Genomic DNA, 14004 nt, shown 5'->3' on the forward strand with positions numbered 1-14004 from the left:
ATTTATACTCTTTTCGAGGTGCTGGAAATGGTTTTATTAATGCAGAAGAGAGACCAAACAACTAATAAATACATAATCAGTAGCCAGAATCAAGTTCATATAATGAAATATTTTCATTTTATACTAGTCTTGACCAGAATTGTAGCTTGTTTTGAGGTTTCTTGAAGAAATAAGATATTTTTTTAAATAGTCTTTATTTCTAATCTTTTCAAATTCTAGTTCAGGAATCTTAACTCTGAAGTCAGCTGTCACATGCTTTATAAAGGCTATGGAATCATGTATTACAATGTCATTATTTGTCAGTGTCACTTAAACATGGATTTGATATTTTAAATCTTCCTATTATTTCCTACCCTCGAAAGAAAAAACAAACAAACAAACAAAAAACCCAGACAAAAACCCACACACACTAAAAACAGCATCTGCATTTACTCTATTAACCTACATTTAGTGAAAATAATACTTTTACTGATCACGCACTTTCATGGAAAAAATAAAAACACATAACAATTACCTGTCTTCAATCTGTTTAGCTGAAACCTGAATCCCATTTTTTTTCTCTTCCACTTTAGTTATGACATTTTCCAGGATAACTCTCTGATTTTGCAAAGCTTCATCAAGATGTCTGAACCTGTGAAAGTAGGAGAAATTCTCATACAAGGTTTTTTTTCCTGTTGAAAAGTTTAGGAAACCAGTAGCCTTAATACTTGTTTGAATATGGTCCCCAGCTCCTTTCCTACTACAAATGTCCTCTGTGACAGCTAAACCTTACTGCCCCTCATACAGGCAGTCTCATCTCACATGAAGTGTCACTGTGTATAGACTATTCCTCACATGGCTCACACACTTCTACAGGCAAGCAGCATGCTTAAGCGTTGGTAACTCTGGTCTTGTACAGTCATGATGTCTTTGATAAAGAAAAACAGAAATATTTGAACTATGCTAAGTATTGAGTTCAACTTGTGCCTTTGAGCACAATCACAAGGAACTACATGCACGCATACATAGTATCTGGGCAGACAATACAATTGGGAAGGTACACACTGCTGAGAGTGGTGAGTGATTCCTTGTGAGCAGTAACTCATGTGTCACATTGCTTGGGCATAAGACAACTGAACTGAGTTTGTGGTGGCTTTTAAGTTTGGCCTAGCCTGCAGCTTCAGCTGACAGGAAATGCAGATGAACAGTATTAAATCTAAATTAGCTACAGTTTTAGACAGGATTATGATTATGCAATCAATATGTGGTACCTGTGTTCCTTATGCTCTGTCAGAAGGCAGCTGCGGCATGTAAGGGTATCACAAGTCTCACAGAACAGCTTGAGGGGCTCTTGTGCGTGCACTGGGCAAAGTAAGGAAAACTTGCTTGCTTCATCTTCAGTTGCTGAGGAATACAAAGCAATGGTGTCATTGTCAAGGATTACTTTTATAGTTCAAGAAAACAGTTGCTAAACTCCCACAATTTTATTGAAAGTCTTGATGTTATTTTTAAAAGACCCAGACCCTGGAACAATTTGATTATATAAAGCAGGGGTTTTTTTTATTTTTTCCTGGCCTTATACACCCTACAAACTGAGCACTTCAAAACAGTTCAGAAACAAGTCATCGACCCAAATTCATATTGTCCTCTAAACTCCCATAAGTTTTAAATATCTCTCATGATTTTGGGCCCCTGCCTCACAACTTTGAATGCCCTGGTCTGGCAAACCAGTCAACAAAACTGTATTGTAGAATATAGGAAAGCAAATACATTGAATAAACCTGAAGTCACAGCAGCAGCAAGGACATCCATTGTTCCTAAAAAGTTACACGGGCAATATTTTTCAAACTTGTGTTTGTAGTACAAAAACTTGAGCAGCTAAGGGATATTGATATTAAGCACTAAAACCTGTTCTTAAAAGGATTGTCTAAAGAGTAATGTGATGAAGATTAAAAATGGACAGTGGATATGTAAAGTGGGAGTGTCGCTCCTGTGAAATCTACTCTTCCTGGATACAGTAGAATCATTTCAGATAGAAGGAACACTGTCAATAAAAGAATGAAAAAAAATGCTAAACCATGGCAAAATAAAACCCCTTCCACTGAAGTTAGACATTCACAAGTACATCTACAAACTGAACTCACCTCGACAGCAATTTTTTCTGATTGTACTGCAAATATGTACTTTTTCATTAAAAGCTGCAGCTGACAATGCAAATAATATGTAACCAAGCAGGTTGTATAACCGATATGGTTGATGGTGAAGATCATCTTTGCCTCCCCTATGGGGTCAGATATTATGTCTTAAAAGAAAAATAAAAAGCCCATAATAACTATCTCCATTTTCACAAGTTGGAAAAGCTTCTATAAGTGTTCATAACCTGCAAAGCACACAAACTGTTTTTCTGAAAATTCAGGTTCAAATTATCCATGTTAAACTCCAATTTATAATGAGATGCAGTCTTTAAGGTCCAAGTATAATGAAGCCTAGTCACAGTCTTATATAACGATTTCTCCATATTTCTTTCTCTGAAGGGTTCTTTAGCCTTTGGGTGATTGTAATCATCCCAGAGAAATCAGTGGTTTCTTAGTACTGTATCAGATTTAAGAGATAAGCACATTTCAAATGCAAACTATGGATAAAAATCAATGTTATCTAATTACGACACAGAACCACAGCCTCTGCCACTAGTAATTCCCTGATTCAATTGCCATATCAGTGAGAACTGCCACTGAGCTACAGTATTCTCAACCTGCTTTATACTCAGCTCAGAGCTACAGTCTTCAGTATTAAAATAAATTCAATTCTTACAAATCAGACACTAAACAAGGGCACAAGCCTGGTTTTTCTAGGAACAGACAACTTGACTGCAACTATTTATGTTAGCTTCTTGAAAAGAACGTAATTTGAAAAACAGGGAAAGTTCAGTTGCCCTAATTCTGAAGTAACATCATTTGAGTCACCATTTTCTACAGCCTGTATTTTTTTTTAATCTCAGGTGGATCTCTTGAATAATTAACAGAAAGTTTTTAATCCCTGTTCATCTGATCAGTTGATGTCAACTTTGGAAAAGCAATCTCATCTTGGCTAATAGAGTCCTCCCTCAGCTTGCATAATCCACAGTGACTCAAACTTTTATTTTGGAGGTTCCTATTCAGCCTCGAGAGACTGAAAGACAGGGACAGCATAGGAAAGAGAAAATCATTCAGTTTGTGCACTAGCCTATACATAGTTGGTATGTCAGTACAAGATCATTTACTTCTGACGTAGTTTTTGCAAAAGGATTGTTTCTAGTCAGTGGCAAAGCACAGATTTCATAGAATCATAGAATAATTTCAGTTGGAAGAGACTCTCAGGATCATCAAGTCAAACCACAACCTAACCTAACTCTAGCACTAAACCATGTCCCTAAGAACCTTGTCTAAACACCTTTTAAACACCTCCAGGGATGGTGACTCCACCACTTCCCTGGGCAGCCTGTTCCAGTGCCTGATAACTCTTTCTGTGAATAATTTTTTTTCCTAACATCCAATTTGAACCTCCCCTGGTGCAACTTCAGGCCATTTCCTCTTGTCCTATCACTTGCTACCTGGGAGACGAGACCAGCACCCTCCATGCTACAACCTCCTTTCAGGTGGTTGTAGACAGTGATAAGGTCTCCCCTCAGCCTCCTTTTCTCCAGGCTAAACAGCCCCAGCTCCCTCAGCTGCTCCTCATCAGACTTTTGCTCCAGGCCTCTCACCAGCTTCGTCGCCCTCCTCTGCACTCTCTCTAGTACTTCAATGTCCTTGTTATGATGAGGGGCCCAAATGAGGGAGGAAAGAATCTGTATTGATCCTGAATGTGCTTTTCAGAAAGTTGGGACTAATGTAGGAAGAAGTCCTGGTTTCATGACTTTAGCAATTCAAGAGCTCTGTACATGAGTTTGGCACACTGACCTGCAGCATGACCTCAGGAGTCAGCAGGCTGAGGGTGCTGCCAGTCTCACCCAGTGGGCAGTCAGCGGCCCAGGAAGGAAGCAAGAGGATGTGTAGGGGACGTGGATGGGGAACTGTGACAGAGCTGCAGGTTCTGCATGGCAGGGAGCAATCAGATGCGTTACATGGAGCACAGCATCATGAAGAAAAAAAGAGAAAGAAAGCTTTCCCAGGGAAGCCAGATTACTTTAGTTCTGACACTCAAGGAAGAAATTGTTTATCAAAAAGAAAAGGAATAGGCAGGATTCAACGCATTTGGTGTTGGTTTTTTTTCCTATTTTACTTCATTCCAGATCCAGGGAATCTTACAGTTTTCAGATGACAAAAGAATGTCTGGCACTTGTAAAGCAAATGGCAAAAGATAGAACAGTTTAAAGGTGCAAGACCAATGGGATAGAGAGTCTCTAAATGGTTACGAGGGCCTACAAAGAAGGTGACTGTTGTTCAGAAGCACCATACACAGACTGAATCTGAAAGCAGAGGGTGCTTTATTTCCAGGAAAAAAAAATTAGCCCAAGTTCCAGTATATCCTAGTATTTGCTTTCTTTGAAATATCCTGATGGGATATCTATGTCCTAAGTAAATAATATATACATAAATAATAATAGTAATTAAAAAGCACAGATTACATCCCAAATCAATTTTTTAGATTAACTAGCCTATATATACACTATCAACCTCCTGGTTCATTGTTTTTCAGCACACATAACTTAGGATTAAAAAGATGAGAAAGCATTTTAGCTTATGTGTTTCCATCTTTTTATTTATACAGCACACACAAAACCACAACTAAGCCACAGGTATATTTTCTTACCATTATTTGTCAACAATATGGGTTGGCAATATTACTCAAAGTGAAATGAAATTATAAACAGTTGGACCCTCAAAACCACAGTCCTTATCTTGTCATCAACTCAAGAAAAAAACCACCTTGTCCATCCAATCAGGGTATTTGAGGGGGAACAGGGCTACTTCAGTTTATAATATTCTCTAGAAAAGACGCCGCACACATTTAAATGTCATCTGTGCTTTTTAATTATCACTACTCTTACAGACTTCTTTTTTTTGTTCACACTCTATTCGGCAATGGTATATTGCATCTCAAGTGCCTCAAACTCTGATATGAACACCCTAGACTTAAAAGAACTCCACTTATGGCAAGTATAAAACATAGGCTTCTACAGGCAAAATCCTAAAGACAAAAGAAATGGAAAAAAAAAATAGCATAATCATAATCAGTGGGCTACACTTATGTATATTCCTTGTTCTGCCCTTCATCTTTCTTATGAAGAAGAATGATAGTGCAGCATAAACTCTTTAGCACAAATATAGTGACTTCATATGTGAGCAAAGTATAAATTTAAATCATCATATAAAATTTCAAAACTCCTATTTTAGGTTAAAAATGTTGACATAACTTCAGGTTAGCATACTCCTCAGCAGATTTCTGGGATATAAGTAAAAAAAATAGTAAGCAGTAATAGGAGATGATATCCATTTATGAGGATGATAATTATACAGGGATGAGACAAACTTGCCAGTGGGCTTCATTTGTGCTTGCTGATGGCAATATAGTGGTCACACTCAGGAACCGTGTTTTTCACTCTAGGCTTAGAAAAGGAACATCCTACAGTGACCACAGCATTTCACTGTTTGTGACTTTCCCTCCTGCACCTTGTCCATAAGCACAGGAATTGCTTTATGGTAGTTTCCTGAATGAAATTACCCAAAAGAGAACAGAAATACTGAAAGGGCAAGGTCTGTTGCTGTTGTAGCCTAAGAAGCCCTAGCCCATCACTACACAGACTGAAAAGGCAGGTGGAAAAGTCTCTGTGAAACACAAATATTCAAATATTCAATATTTTTCAAATACTGTGGAATGCTGGTTGTGGTAATGGTCCTGAAGTTATAGAAAAATCACATAATCTCTCCCTGACACATACATTTCCTTCTGAGTCACACACATAGAGCACGGTGTCTGTGTCACAGAGCCTGCAACCTCAACTCAATAAATTATACGAGAATAAACAAAATTTCAAAGTGCATCTTCAGTACCTGTGCAGCCCTTCATGGACACAGCCAGGAAGCAGTCTCCGGTTTCCTTGCCATGTTCGTGTTCCTCTGTACATGAGCTGCACAACCACTTATTGCAGCTTGTACAGAGACTGTGAGCAGGTCTCTTCTCTTTACATGTGGAGCAGCTCTAAGAACACAAAGTGCAATTACATACAAGGAAACAAATTAGCTATACAAACTGTTATCTTGAATAGACTAAGATTCAGATTGGTAAGCTTAATATTTTTCTTCCTCAGACTAATGTAATTCAGGTGATTTTAAGAGTCCGGTTATTGTTGTAAAAGGGAACCGAATAAAATTAAGATTTGAAGCTCTTAAATCAAATTTGTTGTCTTTCTGTGCTCTAGAACAATCAACCACAATTATGATATAATGCAAGAATTATTCAGCAAAATTCTAGCATACGTGTTACACATGAAGTCAGAAGAAATAATCATAATGCCTTGTTTCCTGTGGAAAAGCTGTGAAAATATGAAATAAGACTTGGCTGATTTCAGTTAAGGAGATTTAGGTTTAAAGTTACATTTGAAAATGAGTGGTGTTCTTTGCAATCTCTTTCTGTTAGTGTTGTATTACTGGTGGCTCTAAATGAGCATATACCTTACTTTTATATGTATGTATGGATGGATGGATGGATGGATGGATGGATGGATGGATGGATAGATAGATAGATAGATAGATAGATAGATAGATAGATAGATAGAGGTATTTTCTACCTCAGAAAAGATAGTCTAGGTTGCCAAGTAAATATGTGAATTATTAAAGAGTCAAACATGGCCCATCAAAAAGTTTTTAATCTAACTACCATTTCCTTTCTAAACACAACATTATGCAGAAGCATTTTACCATATCATTCCAGTGTTATTCATTAATTTCTGTCCATTACAAATTATTTCTTAACAAACTATAAACATCTATAGGCTAGAATCCACTTCTGTTTTCCTGTATGTGAATGTAAACCAGAGCTACTTCAGCAGAGCTACTCTACATCTACATTCCTTTATTTAAAATTAGAGCTTACTCTATTTAACATTGTATAAAGTACTCTGATACAATGTAACTGTCAGAAAAATACATAGAGCATGCCAATAATAAGGCAATTTAGAAAACAATATAGGGACACCCCCATACTATCAATGAAAAACTTAGTTCCTATTCTCTGAAGCACTGACCAGAAATGAGCTCAATTTATATACTGATATCCCATGTGGTGAACTGGAAATATAAGACATGGGAACATGAGAAGCGGAAACCTTATTAACGATCATCTCTATTGATACAATAATTTGGGAAATGCCCTTGGTTATATAGGCCATGCTGTCTGGAAGTGCCAAGGGGAAATAAATAAATCAACAAGTAAATGAAGTGAATAATTTGATCCTTGGTATCCAGAATGAACTCAAGAGTTATTTCAAGATAGCTATAATGATACTTTCTTTTAAAAGGATTTGCACTAGGCATAAAATACCTTGCTTGAAAATAGCTAATATTAATGTTTTCTACTTACCGTAGCCACAAATAGGTACTAATGGGTAGAGTGAACATAGGGATGTAATTTTACCACTAAAGCATAAAAGCTTTGCCATGCGTTTATCAAACTCAACCATTTCCTACAGAGTTACAATATATTTACTGTACTTCTGCATAGTTCCTAAATATCGCTGCTTCTCAGGGCTACTCAAGCAACTAATAATAGATGGAAAAATGACTTCTGATGGTGTCCTTTCTGTTGAGCATCGGCTTGGTTACAACTGCATCCCAGCTATTCTGGTGGGAAACATGAAGAGGAGGACATAGCAGCATGCACTTAGCACATAAGCCCTGATGCAAACCCTGGCGAATTCAGTAGATGAGTTTCTCTTTGTGGTGTCTCATGGAATACAAAGCCTGAAGAAAGAACAATCACAGTTCTTTGCTGGTCATCTTAGTTTTAAATCCTGGCTTTAACATAAAGTGGAATATCTATATTCACCTAAACTCTGAGACGCAAGTGAGCCATGTTCTGACTCACTTCAGCGAAAGAAAAGAAATTTTTGTTCTGCTGAAATCAATTTAAATTTTATCAATACCTTCAGTGGGGCTGGAATTTCACAAGTCTCTTCTCCACTGGGTGTTCAAGAGCTTCTAAGTATTCCCAATCTTTTTTCAAAGAGATTGGGCAATCGTTGACAATAAGGCAACAAAGTTTTACAAGTGTTTGATTGTCTAGGCAGGCAAGTATTTGTGTAAACCATTCTGCTGTTTTAGCCATTTGCTTGTCAACAATGTTTTCCAAAAGGTACATGTAATAATTTAAACCAAAAAGCCTAATATAAATTATATAACCAAAATGCAAGGGTATTTATTCTGGGAAGCAAAGCTTGTTATATATATATTTTTGAAAACATCTAATTTAAAATATTCCCGTGAAGGGACAGCTTAGGGAACCAGCCAAAAGTTGAGGGATGCTCTGCCTTCTCTGCAATAACCAAAACTGCTTAATCACAGGTTTACCTCTTCAGCTGTCAGTCTGACTAGAACTTATATTGACACTGTACTGTGTCAACATTTCTTTTAAGTTGCAGAGCACAAAGTGTTCCCAGAGTTACATTATTTATGACGTGGAAATGGGCTTTTGGGCAAGAGATTCTGAATTGCATATTTTTGAAACCTCTGCTGCTGGTATATAGCACATTCTATCATTTATGCTTCACTATCTCACACACTGAGAAACATCTTGCTTCCGAACACTTTGTTACAAGCCTTGACAGATTGCCATTTTAACATATTAGGTAAATTAAGAAAATTATGGCAGTTCAGCTGTATCTCAGTTGGATGAGCTGGTGCTTCTCCTTTTGATATCACTGATGGTAAAACTATGGCTTTAGCTTTGGTGGGGGATGGTGGTTAAAAGACGGTTAGCAAACTTCATTGATACATGACTTGACTGTTAATAAAAAGGAAGTAAGCCAAAAACTATGAGGAAGGTTCACGAGTCCCTCTGGGGTACTCCTGTGCCCCAGTGAGAAATCTGCTTTGCTGTATTGCTCTTAGGACTCCTAAGGGATTATAGGAAAGAAAAAACTTATTTTAAAGAAGGCTTGAAAAAGTAATCTAGTGCTTTTGAAGACATTAGATATGCCCATTTGATTTCTTTTCTGCACAAATTCTCATTGGAAGGTAAATGATGTGAGTCATGGTAATTAAGAAATCCCAGTATAGTAAGTGCATTCTAAACATTCAGCAATATCTTAAGAATTGTCTTCTTCCTTTTGAAGAATGCATGTGAATTGACCTCCTCCTGTTTTAAAGTTATGTTGTACTCTTCAAGCACCTTACACCTGAAGACGTCAACACACTTTGATGGCATTAATTTCTTAATTTTCCTGGAACACTTCATGAATTAGGTTATATGTTCTTTTCTTTGTAACAATGGAGAAAAGAAAATGTAGAAATGACTGACAGGAAACAAGTACATCCCCTCTATACTTTTTTGTAACCATGTCACTGGGCAAGTCACTTGCACAATTTAAAGTGGTCTCAAGCCTTCTGCAGGGGACAGAACTGACCTACAAATTGTTGCTGCCCCTGCAGGAGTTAAGAGGAGTGGAAAGGTATATCTTCTGGTCTACATTACAGGAAAAGTGTTCCGCTCCACCCAAAGGCCCTGAAACTGAATATCCAATGCGGCTATCAGAATTGCCCGTTTACTTAGGAATCAAAAGTGCAAAAGAGACAGACTGAGGTCCGTGAGCTGGTGCAGAAGGTGAAGTCCAGTATCACTGTCTCTTTGTTAGTCTTCCCTTGCTTTGGACCACACTTTGAATAAACCAGTCAGCAGATTACAGAATACTTTTGATAAGTTTTCACCTGTTTTAACTCCCAGCTACAGGTAATACTACCATGTTCTGAAATCAATCTTATTCATGCAAATAATAGAATACTGTTTTGTAACAGAGGGGGCAGAAATACGTAACTTTCTCTGTCCCTCCTCACAATCCAAAGTAGTAACAACTGAAAAAGTGTGAGAATAGTCCTACCTGTTAAATGGGTATTTAACAGAAGTGAAATCCACCTACATACTGTGTCAATACAAGGCTGAGGTAGTAATCCTCTGCCTTCCAGTTACCCTTTTCATACATTTGCCAGTGGGAAACTGCAATGTGATGTGACCTTTTTTATCATTAAAACATACAATCAGAAAATTTAGATTTCCTACAGGACCTAATGGATAATCTTGGCATCACCATTCAGCCAATAGTCATCTTCTGTTTACCTTGTGTTGAGAGCAGAAAAGGGACAATGAGGAATCCAAGAGATTCAGTATCTTCCTAATATATTGTCACAGATCCAGTCCTACACCGCAGGTATCAATATTTTTAATCAACTATTTTAAGTATATAGAGTTAAACTCATTCTCCAAACAAAGGTATAAAGTACTACGAAGGCAGTATGCCCATCTCTAGGAGTGAAGTAATTAGAGTGCTGCATAAGGAAACTGTACGAGAGTCTGTTATTCAATACAAAATTTGCTCTCTTTTCACACAGTGTTCATCTGATAGTGTTTCAACAACTCACAAGGCACCCTGCTTAGTGGTTTTCACTTACCTTTGCCATAGCTGAATTACCAGTGGAAAAGTCCTTGAGAAAGAAATTTTCAACTACATCCCTTGCAAAGCAGGTCTGCTTGCACACAGGGCACGAAAGGACACCTGAATTAAAAAAAAAAAAACAAAACACGCACATCAGCCATGTGAACCAGTAAATTACATAAACCACACTTCAGGACTGCTGGCTTTTTTACATCACATGGACACATTTAGTTCCAGGAAACTAAGGCGTTCTTCAAGCCCTAAGTTACTTGTGGCTAGATCCAGTTCAATACATAGGAAATAAAAACAAAGCAATGAAATCCCTAGAAATACACTAAAGTTCAGTTGACTTATTTCAGTATTTATCAATGATACTTGCATGTCCAAATGCCCATGAATTCATTAGGGCTTACTGAGCTGCACTTTAAACTGTATTCCCTTGTCACAGATCTATTTGTGCTTCCTAATACTTGCTACAGTTCTTCTAGACCAGCTTTACATTACCAGATGTATATCAAGGCATAAAACACACATTGCCTAACAGTAGTTTTACAGTGCAGCATGTTATCCAACTAAAGTGAAAGAGGAGTAACATGCTGCTAGCAGAAGCAACAAGTCAGAATAAAGGTAAAGGACAAAAAAAAAGTTGCATAAATAAAAGTCAGAATTGCACACCATCTATTACAACAAATCCACAGGTGGCAAAATGTGATCACTCCTAAAGCAAAGCTAAGCAAGCAGGGTAAGGAGCAAAACCTGGCTCCACCTTCATTAGCTGCTGATGCAACTGGGATGAATCTTAGTGTTTGTCTGGCCTGAGAACTAACAGTTCAATAAGGTGTCCATAACTGCACACTTGCATTTTTGCATCTCTGCTATTTCATTCCTAGACACCTTGTGCTAGGACTTACATTTTTGTAGAAGGTCTAGTGCTTTTTTCTTTTCCTTTTTTTTTTTTAGAAAAGGAGTATGCAAGTTTCTGACCACATTTCTGTAAACTACTGTAGATGTGATTCCAGTCCTCTAGAGATGGTGGTGGTGTGACAATCTATTTTTACCTTATCTTATCAAGTCTTTTTAATCTAAGTTTTTCCATTCTGTTGAGAACAGAATTTCAGTGCTACGCTCACCTTGCCAAGTGATCTGTGTATGATAACTAAGAGCAGTATTTTCCATTACTAAGTGATGCAAACCTACTTAAAGCAAGATTTTAAAAGCAAGACCAACAACAACTTTCTACCAAGCTGACAATTTTCAATGTGCTATTTTCCTTAACGAAAATTATTTTAGAATAAGAAGAGTGGCCTGCAGATTAATTAAATCTTAAGATGCCTATTACTCTTTGCATTAGACAGCTATCAGAGACTCCCATGTTTTCCAGGCTCTTGGTATTACCTGTCCCTGGGACATGGCTCCTGCAGTCCCTGGCCAGATGCACAATTCTAACCCTGAATGTCTCCCATTTTCAGAACTGGGCTATTGTTATTTTAAGAGCTGCACTTTACGTTGACAGAGACACACAAACCCCAAACCCTTCCTACATTACCACTTCTGACAAAAGCACTCTGCAGTCAGGTGTCTGAATACGTTCAGTTTCATTCATAAATGTTTTGAATAAACTTTGGGTTCTGTTACATTTCCTTTGAAGAGAACATCTTACAAAGAACTGCTTCCACGAGGCTTAGGTTTTTCAGCCCAAATCTTGTTATAAAGGCAAAATTATATTTATATGTATATGTGTGTATATAATTTTTTTTCACTATTTTCCAAGGTTGCATTTACAATAAAACTGTGATTTGGGGGCCCAAATGGCAGACTGTGGCCTATCTCACGCTTGTTTAATGGTGCATTTCATACAACACTGAGTGTTCATGTAGACATGAGAAGGAACTGGCAGTATCCACAGGTGCCTGTGCTACTCAGCTACAAGTCACCCCAAGGGAAAGGGCCATGCAAGTAATTGCCAATGCTTTGCTCATCTTCTGGGCGTGTAACTAGAGTCTCATTTAAGTCTGTTCCAGTGATAGGAGTTACAAAGAGGCTAAAAATTCATCTGATAAAGATGCCTGTGACGGCAGAAAGCTGTAGAAGTCTCTTAAACTCTTCCTCTACTTTGCATCCTTGATCTAAGGAGAACAGCTGAAAAGGTATCTTATTTACCTACAATACTGGTAGTTAATCACCTTCATATGTAACACCCTAGGACAACAGAATGTTTTCATATTAGTCACACCGAAACTGAACATGCTTTCCCAAATTATGGTTGTGTGTGTCTTTTACATATCACTTAACAGCTCGGTTCTCTAGGGAAATGTAAAAACAGTAGGAGCACTGCAGTACCTCAAACAAGATATGTTATACAGACAGTGTTCTCCTATTCCTTGTAAATGGTGCATACTACAAGCACCAATAAATTATAGCATTAATTCCTAGACAGTGAAACAAGTTTCCCTGTGAACACCTTACAAAGCAACAGTTATAACAGTAGCAGAAATAGAGAGACTGATACCTTTTGACTGATAAGCTAGAAAGCTAAATACCTACTTTTCAAGGAGCTTCTCAAATAAATCTCACAGGACACAGTCTAATTCTTGATGCAGTCAATAGGAAACCATCTACTGACTTTACAGGGAATCACCTCTAGCCCCTTGAGACTTGGAACCAGTTTCTTACTCCCATAACAGCATTGCCCAAGCAGTGCCAGTTCTTGATCTGGCTAATACAAAGAGAAAACCTTCATACTGAGACTACATAATGTGCCACAAATTGACCAAAGGGGAAATTATCCACACGTTACTTTCCAAAGTAAGAAGTGCACAACTCTCACAGTTATTCCTTTATCCACATGCTGCATGGATGAGCACACAGTCTTACGCAAAACATTTCTGGGAACAGCTGCTGACTGGGAAGCAAAAGCAGCACTCAGGATTTTGCCATAGCAAGGACAACTTCTTTCTACACACCACATAAGGATAAAAAGTTAATACCAAAGTTACCATTTTATTACATTCCAACACTATTCAATTAGTGCAGAATGTTAAATCAAATTATACCAATTGAATTATATTTAATGGAATGCTTATGGCCTCAGGTAGGTTCATGAGAACTTTAAATTCTGCTAATTCGTTACAAATCAGTGAAGTACAAAATACATTGTATAAAGAACACATTAATTTGACAATGGGAAAGACTGTCTTTTTAATGTTTTTAAATGCATTTAAGGAAAACTTCAGTAATTTTCACTCCAAGAAAATATATTTTATGAATGGATTTCAGCTCTGCACAAAAGCCTCACTATATATTGAAAAATGGAATGGTATTAAGAAATATGGAACACTCATGATTTTGACATTACTACTGATTAATATTAGGGGATATCTAAAAGTGGTGTCCTGGATGCC

At 37.5% G+C, this 14004-nt stretch overlaps 1 protein-coding gene across 1 annotated transcript in view; it reads right to left on the reverse strand.

The window, feature by feature from the left end:
• Positions 1-14004, reverse strand: part of TRIM66 (tripartite motif containing 66) — a 47840-nt gene that overhangs the window by 26265 nt on the left and 7571 nt on the right. Inside the window, exons 2-5 of the mRNA XM_065636436.1 lie at positions 10620-10723; positions 6012-6159; positions 1251-1383; positions 515-631 (exon numbers count right to left, since the gene is read on the reverse strand). Coding sequence (XP_065492508.1) covers positions 515-631; positions 1251-1383; positions 6012-6159; positions 10620-10723 — 502 coding nt within the window. The remainder of the gene's footprint in view (positions 1-514; positions 632-1250; positions 1384-6011; positions 6160-10619; positions 10724-14004) is intronic.

The sequence above is a fragment of the Caloenas nicobarica genome, chromosome 5, assembly GCF_036013445.1.
Source record: "Caloenas nicobarica isolate bCalNic1 chromosome 5, bCalNic1.hap1, whole genome shotgun sequence".
NCBI classification, from domain to species: Eukaryota; Metazoa; Chordata; class Aves; order Columbiformes; family Columbidae; genus Caloenas; species Caloenas nicobarica.